General features: G+C 36.7%; 2 protein-coding genes across 4 annotated transcripts; one reads left to right on the forward strand and one right to left on the reverse strand.

Moving 5' to 3' along the window:
- On the forward strand, positions 1 to 1,069 carry LOC133858534 (uncharacterized). The gene is made up of 2 exons (XM_062294014.1): positions 1 to 272; positions 354 to 1,069. Exons 1-2 carry the CDS (start codon positions 34 to 36, stop codon positions 793 to 795), a joined length of 681 nt encoding a protein of 226 aa, XP_062149998.1. The 5' UTR covers positions 1 to 33; the 3' UTR covers positions 796 to 1,069.
- A 962-nt stretch (positions 1,070 to 2,031) lies between these two features.
- On the reverse strand, positions 2,032 to 17,249 carry LOC133866211 (alpha-glucan water dikinase, chloroplastic). 3 transcript variants are annotated; one of them, XM_062302757.1, is made up of 34 exons: positions 16,914 to 17,226; positions 15,433 to 15,734; positions 13,538 to 13,579; positions 13,307 to 13,416; positions 13,127 to 13,205; positions 12,923 to 13,014; positions 12,690 to 12,843; positions 11,795 to 12,013; positions 11,281 to 11,622; positions 11,067 to 11,177; positions 10,830 to 10,928; positions 10,583 to 10,723; positions 10,349 to 10,437; positions 9,653 to 9,787; positions 9,201 to 9,363; positions 9,000 to 9,089; positions 8,734 to 8,919; positions 8,298 to 8,360; positions 8,157 to 8,219; positions 7,999 to 8,058; positions 7,746 to 7,898; positions 7,535 to 7,618; positions 7,121 to 7,297; positions 6,937 to 7,043; positions 6,505 to 6,718; positions 6,306 to 6,409; positions 5,969 to 6,107; positions 5,668 to 5,793; positions 4,833 to 4,943; positions 4,100 to 4,198; positions 3,446 to 3,619; positions 3,277 to 3,369; positions 2,954 to 3,069; positions 2,032 to 2,516 (listed from the first exon to the last, which is right to left on the reverse strand). In XM_062302757.1, the coding sequence occupies exons 2-34, from the start codon at positions 15,709 to 15,711 to the stop codon at positions 2,312 to 2,314; spliced, it is 4,419 nt and encodes a 1,472-aa protein (XP_062158741.1). In that variant the 5' UTR covers positions 15,712 to 15,734; positions 16,914 to 17,226; the 3' UTR covers positions 2,032 to 2,311. The 3 variants fall into 3 exon arrangements, with proteins under 3 accessions (XP_062158741.1, XP_062158736.1, XP_062158743.1); XM_062302752.1 differs by having other exon boundaries at positions 13,538 to 13,582; XM_062302759.1 differs by lacking the exon at positions 5,668 to 5,793 and having other exon boundaries at positions 13,538 to 13,582; positions 16,914 to 17,249.
- Between the last annotated feature and the right edge of the window lie 1,728 nt (positions 17,250 to 18,977).

The following is an 18,977-nucleotide window of genomic DNA, read 5'->3' on the forward strand; positions in this document are numbered from 1 at the left end:
AAACCAAAAGAAAATCACCAAAAATAAAACAAGATGGGAACCCCAATATCGCTCTACTTTTCCCTCTATTACTCGGTAATACTAATGTACTATTTCCTTACCAATAGTGGTAACCTTGTACTCTCAGGCGTCGCCATCGAATCGCCACAATACACAGTAGTCCATTCTGAATCAGATTTCGAAATAAGACTCTACGTTCAATCCTCTTGGATGTCTGCCCTCACCCGTGGAACATCCTCATTCAACGAGTCCACCAAAGACGGCTTTCACAGGTTAACTTTATACACACTGCTAAGTGCTAAATCCTCTCTCTATAAAATTCAAATAATTAACTCTCGTATTTCTTGCATCAGGTTGTATCAATACATGCATGGGGGTAACCTCAACCATTCTAAGATCGCGATGACTGCCCCTGTCTTAACAAGCACCAACTCATCATCCCCCGAGTCTGACTATTTTGTAAGGATGTCTCTCCCTCCTAGTTATGGCGGAAACCCTCCGCAGCCCAATCCTGAACTGAATTTGCAGCTTGACAAGTGGAGAAGCCATTGCATAGCGGTCAGGAAGTTTACTGGGTTTGTCAAGGATGATGATGTTGGTAAAGAAATTGAAGCACTGGTAAACAGCCTAAATAAGCACTTGACTGGAAAGGCAGCAATGGTGGAAGATGGAAGTTACTACTCTATTGCCCAATACAACTCTTCACATCACCTCTCTGGACGGTTAAATGAAGTGTGGATCAATGTGTCTGGTTTTACTGCAGAGGGGTGTCCACGCTATCAAGGGAAATATTGATTTGCCTTTTGGACTGAGTTTTCCACCAATTTCTTCAATTCAGTCTATAAAAATGTTATGTCCTTTTAGCATATGAAAAACACTTATTTTGTTTTTTTTTAATAAAATTTCATATGTTCAATGGACATAGGTCATTTTGACGATTGACTTCCGATCTAATTTGGAGGAACATTTTGCCCATTTTCTATGATGTCTGCAGAATCTAGTAAGAAATATTTGTGATCCTGTGTTTCAATAATATGCCCGTTCGTTAATAATAAAGTCAAGAAAATGAGATTCTTGTAGCATTTAATCCCTTGTCATCCATATTGAAGATGTTGGTGCATGTGTGTGTGTGTATATATATATATATGAGTTGTTAGGACCCAGATTAGCTAATAATCATGACAGTTAATTAGTTGTTACAATATCAAAACTGAATCCATCAAACCTTTAGATTTAAACTATGAAATTATATTTGTCTCTATTTCAAAGACTCCCCAAACTACCATTTGTGGCACTTAACCCCCATATATATGCTACCATTTTGTTTTCAATTAGAACCTTCTTTTAGATTTTGACATTAAAATGGATTGAAAATTGCGGATTATATGACCTGCACATGCAAAATTTTGGCTCGAAATGTCCAAATCACTCTTTTATCACCCTTTCAGCTTCTTTTTTTTTAATTAAACCTGCCAGATGGACAAGTAAACATTAATCTTACTAATTGATTTACAACTCACTTATAGCGAACGATTAAACTTATCAATGTACTACGACCATCATCGAAACTTGCTCAATTTTCCTTCTTTTGGTTGACCCTTGAATCTTTCGGGCCATTAGTGCATGTGCCTTACTTCCTTCTCTTGAAAGGAGGCACATATACGGGCACTGAGAGAATTTTCACTACTTCAGCATTTCTTTCCATTTTCCATGAGTAGATAACTTGTACTTAAAGGTACTAAAGAACCCAAACAGAATAAAATAAATTTTTTTTATAGGACATATCGGAAGACTCAAGATCACTCATTCAGCGGAGATGGCAGAAAGCCAATGAATTCCACTCATTTGGTTTGCCACCCAAGTCTTTATTGCAAGAGCTGATACATGGGAGACCCTTTTTCGTCCCCATCTCCTCCTTTTTAATTTTTAAATAAAAAAATAGTGTCCTCTGATGTCAGGGGACGGTTTTTCGTCCCCCACAAATCATTTTCCCCTCCTTGCGGAATAACTTAAAACATGTTTAAGAGGATGTGCCACCTAAAGCAATGTATTATTTTATATATATTCCAATAATATTAACAATAAGCAATATATATGGGTCGGGTTACTAGCTACAGACCAGGCCCGCCCCGAATAACTGACTCTTTATAAACTTATTTTGTATCAACTTCTACCCTTCATTTATTCGTTCTTAGTTTCTTTCTTTCTCCTTTCTCCTTTTCCTCAGCCGTGCTTTGCATTGTTGTTCTCATTCAGTCAAGTTCATCATGAGGATGTGTATACATTTTTGAAGACAAGAAAAAAAGGAGGATCACATTTGAGGTCTTGTCTGGACAACGTATACTTTACCATCTCTAATCACGCCTTCAATGTCTTGTGGAGACCCATACAGCTCCTCAATTGCATTACCTGCACGAGCAATGCTAGAGAGGGTCGAGTGGCGGAAGTTTCCATCAACCATCAGCGGGTCAGATGAGTAGTCAAGCACAACTTTATCTTCCTCATCCATCGGCACGCTTAAGAAAAAGAAGACCGGTTTAGTTGACATCAAAGCATATAAGATGGAAATGCAAAACAGAATTGGCTAATATTTCTCATGTGACTAATATGAAATGCATGCATTGATAAATATCTATGAACAAAAGTACATCAAATTGCTGTCTGTCAGACTGATTGGCCTCCGAGCGAGGGCTACACACTGCCTGATCATTTAATGATATTACTTTGAAATACTAAAGACTGCGTCTGTCTCAGAAGTTGGCTGCATAGTGTCCAAAGTAACAACTTATTTTGAATTCGAATTACTAATCTTCGTATGCATAATTTAATCAATGTTGTTCCCTACCAATCTATTATATACATGAGGCACTGTGCAAAATGATCAGCCAATAATAACATCTCATCTGGCCATGGAAGTCTATCGTATTAGTGTTGGAGAGTTGTAAGAGTTTACCTGTCATAAAGACCGGCACCAGCATAACCTTCGAGATCTTCACCATTGGAATCGGATCGGAAAATAATGGACCTTCGAATGAAAAGGCCGATGGGTTTGCTGGGGTAACCCAACACCTGAAAAAGTCCAAAAATTTATGTATGAACAGTGGTAAGTTCATGAAGAGATGCATGTTCTTTACAGCAGTATAAGCTATATAGTTCAAAAAATTAATTTAATTATTTAAACAATCGATGTACCAACAAAACCCAGAAATTAGTCCTTGCCCTTCATATGCATTTCAATAACATCCTACAGTGAGAAATCAAGTGAGGATGGGTTACCCGAGGAGAGTTCAGATCATTTTTCTTGCAGATAAAACTTAGAGCACGACCAGGATAAGCTCCAACTAGAGTTTCTCCGAGTCCTTTTACAACCTGTCCAAGGGATTAGATGTAAATAGATGTGTCTAATTAATCCAGCAGAGCAATATCAGAAGTACCAGGACAAGACCTCAGCATATATCTCTGATGAGTCTCCAGACGATGGATTAGTTGTGTGTATTACAAATGCATAATCAGCATTTATGATTTCCTGAACCAGAACAGCCATGCAGAGATAATCGTGATCTAATTTCACTTTTCTCGTGCTGAAATATGCTCTCTCATTCCACTTTGAAGCCCAGACCTGGATTATAACGGATCAAGGCACATCCCAAGGTATCAGAAATCTTTAATGAAAATAATTGACAAGAACTGAAATTTAAACGTAGGAGAGAGCAGTGTGGTGATTTTAGGCTGCAGTTACAACTTACAAGCAAGCCTCATAGCACAATAACTTTAACATAGAAAAGCAAGTTACATGTATCGAATACCACAAACAAACTACCTATGCATGCTTAAATAAACACATTACTCAGCTAGGAAGAACTAAAAACATGGATATTTGAGGTACTTCTGCAAACTCTGACCATGCAATAGAGAGAGAAGATGGTATAAGGAGCAACTACATCCCAACTGTTATCAAATACAAGTTTTTTTATTTTGGGTGTGAGAGAGGGAGGGGGGATTAAGTCATCAAAATTCACTATTATTATGAAGAAAAGCGAGAATTGATTACAATCAATTAGGCGTCAATATCAGGTTATAAAGGAAGAAGCAGTCTTACCCTTTTTATAGCCATCCATGCCTGCTCCCATTGCCGTTCACCTTCATCGCCAGGCCAAGGCATTCCTGAACTTTGCATCTTAGTTTTCAGCTCTTGCACCTGAAATCAAGTCTTGCATGTAAGCTATTAATTTCAACTTAAACTACATTATTCTGCCTGAAGGCTCAGCAGAATTGGCTTTTTGATGGTAAACATGTCATATCGAGTTCATCTTTACTAACAAAAGCACATAACAAAAAAACTGAAAAATGTAAGTTACAGAGTGTAGAACCAATAATCTGCTTCATGTGTATGCCAACTGACGGATAACCTCTTCTCTGGAAACTAAAAGGCTAAGAAAAGAAACATGGAACCAATTTACCAAAAATCCAAGTACTTGCACACATGTAAATTCTGATTTTGGTCCAACGGTGAAACGTGACCAATATTATGCCCCTTTTTTTTTTTTTGCACTGGGGAGAAGGTGGTGGGGCGGGTTTGAGGAAGCTATTAATGAACATAGAGCAGAGTACTTCAAAGATTTGAACACGTAGTTCTGTTCCATAACTGTTTCACCTATAGTTGTAAATGAAATGAGAAGAGAAATATGTGCATCATTCCATCATAATACCTAGAATTTAAGCCCACCCGGCATCTTATAATGAATTTACTCCATCAGAAAAATGGGGGAAGATTGTGAAATATGTTTATAACAAACATGAAACCTAAAGCCCAACCAGCAAAAAGAACATACCAACTGGGTTGGTGCCGCCAGATGTAAAACCGTCCCGCGAATCTCCCCTAGTGCACTGAATTCTCCTTCTCCTAATTTTCTCTTGAGAATCTTTAACTTCTCAGCAACTGCCTGTAGTGTGAGGAGAGAGAGAGACAGATTCTATCAGACTAAAGGAATGTCTTTTACAGTATAGTTATCAAGAAAAACAGGAAGCTCAACATAAGATAATCATCACCAGGTAAGATTGCTCCAGAATGAAATTTCTTGAGATAACTATGAACACAAACTAGTTGTAACCTTTACGTGTTCTAAATGTGCTACTTGCAAGTGGCCTAAGCCAGCTTAAATTTACTTCTTGATGAGTGACATTACTTCATAATTTATTGAATATACTAAAACACATTACGGGGTCCTTTTTCATACTGACCATATGATATCATACAAGATATTAAGAACATACAGTTTTGAATTTAGACGTAGCAACATTCATCAAGAAATATAGGAGCATCCCATACAGGTGCCCATTTCTTAATTTTCCTGTTCAAATTCACCCCGAGAAAAGATCATAATTTTCCCAGATTCCTACGTTTAAAATTTAGTGTCAGAGTAATTAAATTCTTGTTTAGTTTACAGTTTCTTAAAGTCCAACCCCAAAAAAATTCGGCTGCCACTATAACTTGATGACGATGCAAATTTTACAAGTCAATTTTCCTATGTTTACAAATAACAAAACAAAACCTAATTGACTGTGAAAATTAGGCATTTCTCAGTGAAGAGAGATTAGATAATTGTAGCTGTGCAGTTCACTGTGAACACAAAAAAGACACGAGGGAGTTTTTGATGTGAGGAAAACCTGATTTGCATTATCTGAAAGAACCTTCTCAAATACTCCAAAGGGTAGGGCAACAGACGTAGGAATGCCGATCCAAGATGGCAATTTTCCTTTTAAATAAGAGATATTACGCGATTTAGCTCCAACCTAGGAAAATCACAATTTCATGCAAGTTACACAAACTTGACACCACAAAAAGTAAGAAAATTACAATGATTCACGGTTGATATTAACAATTTCATTTTGCCCAACCCTTAAATTAAAAAATAGAAAAAGAAAAAAGTCCTAGAACACAAACTCAAGTTAAATTTGAAAGGCTAACCATGTCACTGGTGAACTCCTCAGATGATATGGCATATCTACCACTAAATTGCTTTCTGACCAAAGTTAGAGGTGGTGAAGAACCGTCTTCTTTAAAGTTAGTTGAGCTCGCATCTACTAGCTCTCCCTCCTTCAGCTCACTAAAATGAGACAAAAAAGAGAAAATAAAATTATATTTCAGTGCTTCTAGTTGATGCAACTTTAGATAAGAGATACATCATGTCTAGAATAACAAATAGAAATAATGCAATTTGCCAAGTTGACTAATAGTTGCCATTACATCATGCACATAGGGGGAATACAAGAAACATATCTTAAAGCTAAACAGATGGGATCACCTATACACAATATCAGCAGATGTAGGTTTTAGGCGCAATAATTTTCCTTCCCTAGCTTGGAGATCAGCCAGGATACTGGGATCAAAGCACGTGGCAAAGCATACCTGTAAATAAAATGTCAGCCATTTTAATAACCACTTAATAACCACTTAACTATCAATCTCGCAGGGAGGAAAAATATGATGCAAAAGAATATTACCTTGCCATTTCTCGCTCGCACAGATACATGAGACAGGACATCGGGCATGTCAGGAGTCAGCACAGCAACTGTACCATCTGGAATTTCTTCCTCTCCTTTCACACTTTTTGCCACTAAAATTGTAGGCTGCTCAAAAGTTTTATTCTGAACAGCAAGCAACTCATCCACAGCAACAACATATCCAACAGCTTCAACTGGGCTGATAACTTGCCAACTATTCCAGACCAACCAAACTCCATTAGAAGGTTGTCTTAAAGTATGTGATTAGTGGATGATGCTATATGGTCATTTCAAGCTTCATTATTTTCAATTTCCTATACTAAAAAATCGCATATAATCCATGTGATAAATTATACGTATTCAAGTAAACAACCATAACAAGATGAGGTTTTAACAGGATCTATGTGGGTAAATGATGAGAGTAAAATCAACCTTCCGAGATTAGCAGTCTTTCGAAGAACCGGATCAAGTCGATTAAGAAGTAAAGATAAAGAGGCAGCAGATCCAGCACGGATGATTTCTTCAGTAAATATGTTCACCTGCAAGATGTAAATATGAGGACAAACAAGGTAGCCATATGGTGCATCCTATTTGGATTTTCAAGATAATGACATACAGCCCATTGGTCCACTCCGAGCAGTGACCCAAGGTACTCTGCTGATGGTTGCAAAACTCGCTGGTACCACTCTGCCTTGTTTGTAAGTGAAAGGCGGGTTCTGTCAAGGACTGATTTTGCATACAACGCCCAGTGATCATTCTTACTCTTGTACAAGCTTAGAGCATGATTCCATCCCTTCATAAGCAATGATAGAAATATTAGATCATACTGGGAAAAAAAATGATGCTGAAGTGTTGGATAAGTCCTTCAATTTTTACTCTATGCTTCTCAATCACAAATTTATCAGAACGATTTGGTTCCAAAGCAAGACTTTGAAAACTTGTTCTGGAATGTGCAGACTTATGATCTGTCAGTAATGAACAAAATGAACAAAAATTTGGCATACATTCAAATTCATTTTATGATTATTACCTTCAAGCAGTAGATGAGATCCTCATTATCGTCTGATGAAAGTGCAAGATTTTCAAGAACCAGAGCAATGAAGTATATAAATTTCTGTTTGATACAAAAATTGGCTTGTCAAAATTATAATTTATGGTATATATTATAATAACCGTAGACAAATCGAGACACTAAGGGGTCACCAAAAATGCAGAGAACCACAGATATCGCAAAGAGGTACCTCTGGTGTAGCATTATTCAACTCCTCATATCCCCTTTCAATAGCTGTCCTAACAGTAGAATCAAGAGCTATGTCCAAAAACAAAAGGTCCTTCAGCCGATCCTTAGTCTTAAAGAGCAGTGGCCGAAGCTCCTGACGAGCCTCTAGCAAACCCTGAATTACAAAGTTAAAAGAACATTAAGATAGAAAAAGCAAGGTTAGAGTAAAAAGTCAAACACAAAAAAGTAATTGTCAGCATCAAAGTTTCACAAACCTCAAGAAGGGCTTCTGTGTTCTTATCTTCAACATGCTCTAGCACAAATCGAAGCAGATCCTGTTTAAAGAGATACAACAAACATGCAACTAGTCCTCATAATTTGTCACATACAGATGACATCATTAATGACAGTTCAAAGGAAGTTGAAACTTTACTGGAAATCCAGATGGCAGGCCAGATATAGGATTTATCTGCACACCAACCATGAAGCCTTGACCCTGAATAAATCCAAAGTTTTATCAAATGCTAAGAAAAGAACACCAGGTTGGGTATGTCCAGCCAGTTACTGACAATACCTGAGATTGGTAACCCATAGAATTTGAAATAGCAGACTCCAGATCTGCACCTGAATGAACTGCCTGCATATATATCATCATTGGACCAAAATTGTCAAATATGGCTATATAACATATGGTGCAGGCAATAGACTCGAAGGTATGCCACATAACATCAGAAAAAAATATCTGAACGAATCTTTTTTCATACACCTCTCAGAATAAATTAAAGGATTACACCTTCATTCTGCTACAATTCATGAATCTTAGGGCAATCCTTTATCTGAAATGAGTAATAAGCACAGATGGAAGCACACTGGGCATACCATGCACAACACAACAAATTCTGTGTGAATATTGAATATATACCAGGTGCAGTTTTTATGTATTTCAAAAATATTTGTATATGAAAAATAGGCGCATAGAGCTTTAGACCAGAAAGGTTTATGAAGCCAACCTTCAAAGTTCTCATGTAGTTTCCCAAATCACGCAAGAGGCCATCCTTCTGATCTCTCCTGAAATTTGGTTCAGAATGAATCGCACGATCATAGCTCAAAAGCCGTTCTTTTGTTATTCCATTTTCTTTCAAAGTTTTCCAGTAAACACCAACATCAAAGTCACTTTTGATATGATCAATCAATGCCTGGAGGGACGTAGTATTTTTTTTAAAATCAAATTATGCAAACCAATGAAAAAGTTTGAACAAAAAAACAACTCCAATACCTGACAGATTACAACATCATCAGGACTAGTGTTATTGTGTAACTTTTGATGCCATTCTTCCATCATTCCGCCCTTGCATTCATTGTTTCTCTGCGAATAAATCAGTAATTATTCATATAGTTCCATCCATTCGCATGCAAGAGAAAGGGAATAAAGAGAGCACAAATGAAAAAGAAAAAGCAAATAGCAAATCACATCAACCTGGATAACCAGGATTTCATCCCGAATTCGCTGTCCGACATCACCTTCACCTCCGCGACCAACAGTAGACATAATCATCCGCAGAAGTTCACGATACTGCGGATGACTTATAAATACATTCTGGAGTGAGTCTGTAAGCCTATCCTGTGCTTTACTGATCTCACTGTGCCAATAGAGCAAGAATGACAATCTTAGAAGACGATCACCTATGGTGGTCATGGAATATTTAAAGATTGACAACTGGTTCGTGAAACAGAGAATGAAATTAGCAAAATTACAAACGAAAAATGAGATCAGATGTGCAAGCAGATACTAGCGGTATAAGCACGAATTTATGAAGATAATGGTTCAGATTTTGGTGAGCCATTTATGAAGACATATCAGAAGTCTCTAAGGTACAGAAGCCCATGGAAAACATTGACAAATTAAATTCTTGAGTAATAGTCTAGTACCGTGGCTTCACATTGTAATTTTTATTCCATATGAGCTGACGCGTAGCCATAAATCTCATCCACACCAACATCCCTGCAAGACCTAATTCCCCAGCATTTTTGGCTTGATCTATTAAGTCTGCTGCAATATTAAATCTGAGAAAAAGACACGAGTAATCAATCTAAAAACAACTGAATCTAAATATTCTCAGTGACAAAGATATGAGTTAGCAAAAACTCAGTAATAAGATATAGTAAGAAATTATTATTATTATTATTATTATTTTTATTTTTATTTTTTCTTTTTTAATTTTCCATCAGATCTGATATGGTATCCAGTACTAACTAACAAAACTAAAAAAGCGAAGTGTTAACTGTTGAGCAATGAAAAATAAGGAAAGAAATTCCAAAAATTATGCTGAAGCTGAGTCAATTTGATTTTATAAAATACAAATGCACACTATAAAAACAAAGAAGATTTGCATAAAAGTTTCTGTTTCCTTTTGTCTTTTTTTTTTTTTTTTTTTGGGGGGGGGGGGTTTCAATCAGCATGATATAGTACTCGAAAAATCTATCTAGTAGAGAACCAAAACATGCTTGAACAAGAATAATAGCAAAATGAATTTACTTAAGATCCTACAAAGAATACCTTGCATCCAGCAAATAAATGCAATAGAATAAGATGAAAATCAAAATGAAAGTCCTCGGATTACTAACCGGTGCATAAAGGACTTCTGGGCCTCACTTTCCATCTCTGCTATTTTATTCAACAAAGCCTTGGCAGTGCCTTTGCCATCACCAGCATCCTTTTATGGGGAAAGGTATAGTCATTAAATCTCGAAAGATAATCAAATATGGACCAGAATGAAAAGGACAAGAAAGAAACAAAACAAAATAAAAACAGATAAGTCAATCATGAAAAATCCCCATGCAACAAGAAAAGAAAGCAACCTTTTGGACTGGCTTGGGTCCAACGCTGAATTCAATATAAAAGTCTGAGCCTTTGTTCTTTATCCAGTTTCCACCAGAGACAAGGACAAATGGCATCCCCTTGAAACTGTCGTCATCAATCTCTATTTCTAGGGATTGGACCTGAAAATATATTGGGAGTATGAAGATCTTGTCTCCAGAAATTTAAAGACTTAAAAGATTCAAAATTTAAGGTTTACAGAATCAAATCAAACATCTCTTAGCATACCTCATAAGGAGGATTTGCAGAAGAACTATATGTAAGTTGTGTTTCAATGGCCTTGTTTACAGAAACTGAACCTGGGGGCAATGCCGTTGGAGGTGGTTCCTGAAAGATGTCAATATATTATCTTAGTATGGCACAAAATCTAGCCATTATAGACATGCTAGAAACCTGTATTATAACTTGAATATCCAACATCTTCCTGTAGACCAAGTTTATGATTAACAGATTTGAGAATATTACCAACCACTCTCCAGCTTTTTGCTTAGAGAAAGCCCAGTGAAGCATAACTGGCTCCTTGAAATCTGTAGCCAGATGAACCTTCGTTTTTCCTAGAGACTTGGTCACAAGTACCTTGATGATATGTAAAGAATCTGAAAATTAGAATAATCCCTACAATTCCAGCAGAAAGAGATAAGAGAAAGAGAATAACGTCAATAGCAGATCATTGTCTTACCAGAAGTTCCTTATCAGCAAGCTTGTAGATTTGCTTCTTCAGAACATGACCACCCTCCTGTTCTTCCTTCGTCTTTGCAAAAAGTTCTACTACAGTCAAGGCTTTTGGTTTGACAGAATCTTGTTCCTCCACAACAGATTTAGCAGCATATTTGGTGATAAGCTGCATTAAATCCCTCTTTTTGCGCTGAGTCCTTTCACCACTAAAATACTTCTTGTGACGCAATTGCTTTGCAACATTAGTTTGTATCTCTCCTTTGGTAATTTTCTTGTGTATCTCATCAAGAGAGGCACCTTTATCTAGTTCAATTTGCAACTCTTTTCTTGCTTCCTCGAATTCTCTCTGTTTGTCAGAACATTACACCAATCAATATCGGGTAAAAGCAACAAAAAGGGACATACCTCATTAAAGATAGAAAGAAATCTTTTAGCATCTGTTTGCTCCAAAAGAAAGCACTAAAACATGAACAAAAACTAGAAGGAGCCAATCAGCCAGAAGGATATTCAAAATTTACAAGTTCTTGATCTGGGGAATAGGTAGGTTTCCCTGCTTTCTCCCATCGAATATAAGCTTGTATTTGTACAAGATCATCAGGAATTTTCTTTGTTTCAGAAATGGATGGCTTCCTCTCATCACCACTATTGTTCTTCGTCAACTTTGCTCGGAGGTCTTGTATGGAGGCACCCCTGGCTATTTCCTCCAGTAACTCAGTTCGAGCTGCTTCAAATTCCTCCTGTCAAAAGACAAAAATTTTTGTGATAAACAGATAAAAAGAAAGAAACCAAGTTTGTACATCTAAACATATCAAGGCACCAAGTTTCTTTCATAGTGTCCTACAAGAAGAGCTTAGCTGGACCTTCAGATGGCATTTATACTAAAGTATTGCCTATGTAATAAGAGTAAGGATGATTGGAAGATGTATTTGTAGAGATGTTTATCACATTCCTATTTCTGGAAAAGGTCACTGGAACTTCTAGAGACGCTATCTCCATGAAGCCATGGAAAGAAAGGAATGTTCAATGGGCATATCAGGCGTCCAACAACAAATTTGCCCCACTTGGTAGAGAAGATTTTATCAGAAGGCATTGATCAGGGCTCTAATCCAAAACATTTGGTAATACAGTTAATACATCTTCTACCAGAATAGGAAGAAAAAGTAAAATAAGAACAATATAACAAATCATTGAAACCTATTCGTAAATTAACAATAAAGATGATGAACAGTTTTGAATGTGGAATCAAAAATTGAACTAGACAACTGATTGCCTTATATTCAATACGGTGGCTAGGTAGGGATAGAATGGAGGAAGAGAGAGAGAGAAAAAAATATGAAAGAAGAAAAAGTTAGTTGAACAGTTCTGCTATTGATTATTTAGGCTGAATTCAGAGAGTTCAGCACTTTCACTTGCCTTCTCTCGCTCTGGAGTATACATCTGTTTACCCTTTCTTTCCCATCTCAGATATGCTTGAATCTGGACAAGATCTTCAGGAACTGAAACATTTGGAATCAATTTCTCTTTCATATTTAACTTAACATGAAAGTTCTCACCATTATTTTTAAACCTGAAAAAAGAACATCAATTTTAACTGTTTCGTTTTAGAGTTGTTAAATGAAGAAAAATTTTAGTAGTAAAAAGCTCACCATTTGTTCTGGGTCTCATCGAGTATAAGAAACTCAATAGCTTGTGTTTTAGGATCATCAATCTGTATTTTAAGGTAGGAATTGGCGCCAGACTAGAGAAAAACAATAAATTAACAAATTAGAATTTAATCATAGTACCAATATTATAGTCATAGAATAGACATTCTCTTATGGAAGTGTTAGCTGCTGCTCTTGGGAACTTACTTTCCGAAATGGAGTTCTAAGAGCTCTGTTCTTATATAATTTTGTTCCCTCTGGATGACGAGAAGGAAGTACCCACTTTCTAAAAGTAGAAGAAAAAAAAAGAGTATTAAGGAAGGAAGACGTCTATTATTTTATATGAAATTTGAAATTAATCGCCCCCCAAATTACAGTTGAACTTACTCATTTTTATCACATATAAGACCCCAGTGAAGAAGCAAAGAGTCACTACTATGTGTGATCTGAATATCCACTTGTGTGACAGCCCCTGGAGTAGGAGCGCTAAAACCAACCTGCTCAGTTAAGAAAGTCAAGCTTCCGTCAATATAATATCCCCCTGCAACATATAACTACCTCAACTCAAATCAACTCAGCAGAACCTTGTCCCAAGTATCTGGGGGATCAGCTTCATACCTGCAATTCTATATTTCCATCAAGGTTGAATTTTCCTGCAAGCTGCTATAAAGGCAAAAAACCAAAAGTTGGTTTAACATAAATACAAGTCCAAACCAAAAAAAAAAAAAAAAAAGTCAACAAACATGTGGCAAATTATTCATGTATCAATTTCACGAGCTTGATATCAAGCATTATTTAAGTAATGCTTGGTTGAAATTGGAGCATGCCTTGTTTGCATGTTTTCAAATAAGCAATAAACAAGCCTTATCAAAGACACTACAAGAATACCTTTTAGGACGCAATGAACAGCTAAACTAAGAAAACTGAAACTAGAGAATACTTATAAGTTAGGAGAATTGATAAGTCCGGTTCATCAAAAACTTTGTATTAGATGAGATTATCATGTTGCACCTCACCTATCCTGGGCTAAAAATCCTTTCTTTGGGGGGGGGGGGGGGGGGGGTGGGGGGGGGTGAATCGTTTACAAAGTCCACCAAGAGCACATTAACATACATTTTTTTTTTGATAAGTAAGCACATTAACATACATGTTTGGACACCACACCAACCCAAAAGTTTAAGCTAATGGGTTTGGGTTTACTTATGCATATTAACTACTCACTTTGTTTATTTTTTTCTCACTCACATGTGCACTCACAACAAATCTCTCCCTCACATGTGAACCTCTTCCACATTGACCTAACCCCTTCTCGCATGTATGTCCTCTACAAATCAAAAGTGTCACACATACAAGAGTTGCACCAATTGCAGGACACCAAACGCAACTTTGCTCTAAGCGCCATCCACACTTTTTATCAGAACCAAATCAAACGCGTCAAAAACCAAGACACTACTTTAAGCGGAAGCTGAACCATATCTCTAATACCAGTTTGTTAGGGAGATAATCGCCTGCAGAGTCTACCAAAAGCACATTAATATACATTTCTGGACACCACTCCAACCCAAAGCTTAAGCCAATAGGTTTGGGTCCACTTAAGTATATTAATTATTCACTTTGTGTTTTTTTTCCTCAATGTGGGACCAACACTCAGACGTGCACTCGTAAAATTGAGCACTCACAATAATCCATGTAACCATAGACTCAAAGCATATCTACTTATCAAAAAAAAAAAAATAGACTCAAAGCATATCTGAATCTTAATATTTCAAGAAGAAGCTAGTGAGGACTTAAATAAACAATACATTCTGCCCTTACAGACAGTATCCTAAAGTATTGCAATAATATAACAGAAAGAAAAAGAAACACTACTAGTTTGTCCATATATATGCCCAAATTTAGACATTAGAAACTCGTGAGATAGCTGGATAATGTCGTCAACCATCTGTCTTCCTCTCCAATATGAGTAAACCAATTTCTTCAAAATATGCTCAGCAGCATTAGAATCATTAGCCATAGCCACAATTTCTCTCCAAGTTCTTGCTTGTAGCAATCTGTCATCAATTCCTAGGAGCCAAAAGTTCATGGAATACCACTGAATAAGTAGCCCCAGCCCAAGAAAGAGCAAATGAGACTGTTCCTGATGAGCCATGGTCTCTGAACACACCCCTTAAACCCCACTGGTTCCAAACATAGACCTGTCTGTTTATAGAATCCAAGTACCCAGAGAGGGGGGCCAATTATCCTGAACCCAACACTGATATTCCAGCTGTCAATGGTTTCCTGTTCCTAGCACATTTGTCCAACCCCACCAAATCAAAAGTTTCTTCGAACACTGTCCAGAAATAGATTATCTTTCCAGTTTATTCATTTTCTACAAGTTCAAACGACATGAACACCGTACTTTTATCAAAATCCATTTGGAGGCAAGCAAATTTACATACAGGGTGGTCCTGCACATTCAAGAATTAAAACAGAAAGGAATAAGCAGCCATTTTCAGCAAGTGAAAGATTACCTCAGAAGCTGGATCCATGGCTAGTACAGCACGTGGAATAAATTTGACAGTTCGACGTGATCCCATGCCTAACTTCTGCTTCCGCACATTCAGATTGTTCCCACAAAATTTGGTGAATAGTGGAGACTTCCGTGTCTGCACTGCTGATTGGTTCCAGCATGCAGCTTGAAACAAAGTGTTTGCAAGAATGCCAGAAGAATTGAGTTTGCTTTGAGGTTCTACAACTGGAGGACGAAGCAAACTCTGGTGGAGTATATTATGGCCTAAGGTATTATTCATATTCGTTGATACACGCCTTAGTTCTGAAGAAATCCAAGAATCAGAGAACAGTATGGAAAAAGAGTGCAAAAAACTTTTTTTAGGAAAATTATATTTACCCCTCTAACTACTATATTTGCAATGTCTCCTTAATGTTTCAATTTTTTCAATGTCCCCAATCTACCGTTGGGTTGCCACCATCGGCACTCAAAATGACAAAAATACCCTAAAAAAATCCAGAAAAAGGGTAAAAAAAATCAGATATTTTTTTTTTTCAGATTTTTTTTCTTCTAAATTTTTTTTATCTTTGGATATTCTTGTCATGTTGGGCAAGGAAGGAGACTGCAATTCCAATGAAAATTGTGGGATCATTGCAAAAATTAAAACATTGCAAATATAATGGCAGTTAGAGGGGTAAATTGGACACATTTCCTACCAATAGCGTTGTAGGAACTACCCGGCCTCTAAAAAATGAGATGTTTCCTTTAAGGATGTGAGATGCATATACTTTCTTATTAATTCTATTAAAAAGCACTAGTAAAAAAAGCACTTGCTTCTCGCATGCTAAATAACACGTTACCTTTCCCAGAGGCTGGATTGTAGGAGATCCTACATCCCACTTTGGAGGAGTTCCCACAACCCCAAGGGAATTTCTGTTAGGGTAAATTTAGTTTTCCTTTTCTTTTCTTTTTTTATTTCTTTTTTTTTTCTAAGTTACAAAATATGTAAAGCTGAAGCTGAAGTATGGTGACAGATTCTATACAAGATACGAATGGATCAGAGTATCAGACAAACTCAATACTTTCTAGTAACAAGAATACAAGTTCACCCTATTCTGAGCTATAAGCCTATAATTCTCTCTTTGGTTAGTAAGAAAAACTGGGAAAAGAAAAGAAAAGAAAATTAAACTATCATGAATGGAAGTACACGTAATCTCTAATCCCCATGCAATCTAAGTTTCTTCTTCTTTTCTTCTTTTTCCTCGATTTCTTTGTACATTTTCTCGGCAACCAAACGGAGCATGAATGAAAAACTAACCAACAAAATCAGTAACACTTCAGCATTTCTATTAAATAACCCTTCAATAGTTCTCGGAGAAACCCGAGAATTCCAAAAAAATAAATGCAAGTAAAACCTGCAAATCTGAGCTAGACTATGATCAATCACTATTTAGAATTGATCAAATTCTTTGAAAAGAACACGGATTCAATTAGTGAAAGTACCTTTGATCCGAGCTCCGAACTAGAGAGAATATACTATCAGATTCTTGGAAAAGAAGCAGAGAGCTGAGAAGGTTGCGTGGCTTCGAGAGCTCCAAGCTCCGAACTCAGTCTGCTATTAGCTATTGCTGAGCTTTCTCACTGGTTCAGTGGTGGAAGATCTTTGAAATGAGGAAGAGGCGCAAGTGACATGTGTTTTATCACCGGAATTGCAAACGTGGCGACTTTCGATTGGACTACGAAACGAAAAAGTTCGGGAAATGGAGCTGGTCACGTGCGATATGGTGGGAAGACTGAGAAAGAGAAGGCGTGGGGTCCGTGAACAGCCACGACTTTGATATTTTAAAATTGTTGTCCATAATTGCCCTTGTTTTCGGACAGAATTTTCAGTTGTAGCCCTGTTTCTTTTGATATTTGTGGCCTTAGGCCTAGTCGGATTTTTTGGTTTTCTATTTTGTTTTGGTACCGTATCTTTTTTCGTCGCTCTTCCCCTTTTCCTTTTCTTTTTCTTTTTCTTTTTCTTTTTCTTTTTCTTTTTTTTAAACTACATCACTCAATAAATGAGGAAACGATTATAAGCAACAAAAAGTTCAACAGGAACGAGCTCTGGACAACAACCTAAAAAAAATTCATCAAATCTGTAAATAGCAAACAAAAAATGACTGATGTGTCAGATTACATGGCCTCGGTGATAGTTGGAATACTGCTCCATAATCAGCTAGAAAGGAGAGGGCAAAGTGCGCCACATAGCACCCAAAAGCTCATTATCTGTATAAAAATAAAAAACCATGCCATAATCAGCCGGAGGAAGCGGGCGATCTGCCAGAAGAAAAGTTTGTCCCTTCAACGAGCATCGAACATGGCATTTTTGTAAATATATATTGGTTTGATCACCTGTTTGCACGAAGTTGCTGTAGCAGATCATTCAGATGCACGTCATAAATGTAGTCATTGATGGATGGATCCAAGGTGCTCTGGATTCTTCCAAAATCCTCTTAACTTAATATATTTGATTATTACCAATTTACCATACTGTACTCTCAACTCTGTGCTACTTTTGGTGGTAGATATTTTAGTATCTAAATTTTATTATATTTTTATTCGGGAGGACGTCGGTCTTAAATATCTTCCTTCCCTCGATTTTTTTTTTCAGCCAACCTTTACTGTTTTAAAAGAAGACAAAAAAACAAAACAAAACAAAACCAAAAAAACGACAAGCACTGACGCTGTTGAATTTAAGAAATAGGTTATGATCATAAGCTTGGATTTTATACAGGGCATGCATGCGCTCCACGTAAGTGTGAGGATAACGAAAGGGATCGTTGAAAATCTACAACCTTTCAAAAGAAAGAAAAGTTTTATTTATTTTTTTTAAAAAAAAAAAATAAGCTTCGCACGATGGAAGGAAGGTTGATCAAAGATTCCAAATTAATTCAGAGACACTTGCCCGAACACGCAAGCAATCCTTCTTTTATCGCTTTGGCCAATCTGTTGGGGCGGCTTAATTATTCATCCAGTACTACTAGCTTTTTTAATTTCTTCAAACGATCGATAACATATGGAATTAGAATCTCATTAATTTAGATCTAATTAATTTCCATTGGATGATAAATGGATTGTCTCTGAGCCCTTGGATCATCAAAGCTCTTTATGATACAAATCAGGTTGTGACGTGTGTGGTTAAGGCCCCGCATGGGAAAAGAATTGTGCCAGATTTGAACAACTAAAGTTGTTCACACAAAAAATCAGGAGAACATCTAATTTTCTCCGGCTGCTTTGGTAAAGTTTGTCCCCCCCACACATCACTTTAAGAGGACGTTGTTAATTTTCTTTCTCTTTCTCTTTCTTTCTTTTTTGTTTTTTTTTTAAAAAATTTAAAAAAAAAAAAAAAAAAAAAAAATCGCTCGATTTGTTACATATGTGAGCCACTCACCTATAATAAACATTCTTTCATATCTATCCCGATTTTTTCGTCATTTGTCGACATCTCATTTGATGGTAATCTAAAAATACTGTAATCAATTAATTACAAATCAAATATTGTAATTATCTAATTAAGGCAAATAA

Source organism: Alnus glutinosa, chromosome 1 (genome assembly GCF_958979055.1).
Source record: "Alnus glutinosa chromosome 1, dhAlnGlut1.1, whole genome shotgun sequence".
Lineage (NCBI taxonomy): Eukaryota > Viridiplantae > Streptophyta > Magnoliopsida > Fagales > Betulaceae > Alnus > Alnus glutinosa.

What these genes read in the sequence shown, in the direction of transcription:
- LOC133858534 (XM_062294014.1), top strand. Translation starts at nt 34, where the DNA reads ATGGGAACCCCAATATCGCTCTACTTTTCCCTCTATTACTCGGTAATA. An exon ending in ACCAAAGACGGCTTTCACAG is followed by an intron (nt 273 to 353) that starts GTTAACTTTATA and finishes TTCTTGCATCAG; the next exon opens with GTTGTATCAATACATGCATG.
- LOC133866211 (XM_062302752.1), bottom strand. Translation starts at nt 15,711, where the DNA reads ATGAATAATACCTTAGGCCATAATATACTCCACCAGAGTTTGCTTCGT. An exon ending in TTAGAACTCCATTTCGGAAA is followed by an intron (nt 13,015 to 13,126) that starts GTAAGTTCCCAA and finishes GTTTTTCTCTAG; the next exon opens with TCTGGCGCCAATTCCTACCT. An exon ending in AATTACAATGTGAAGCCACG is followed by an intron (nt 9,364 to 9,652) that starts GTACTAGACTAT and finishes CTATTGGCACAG; the next exon opens with TGAGATCAGTAAAGCACAGG.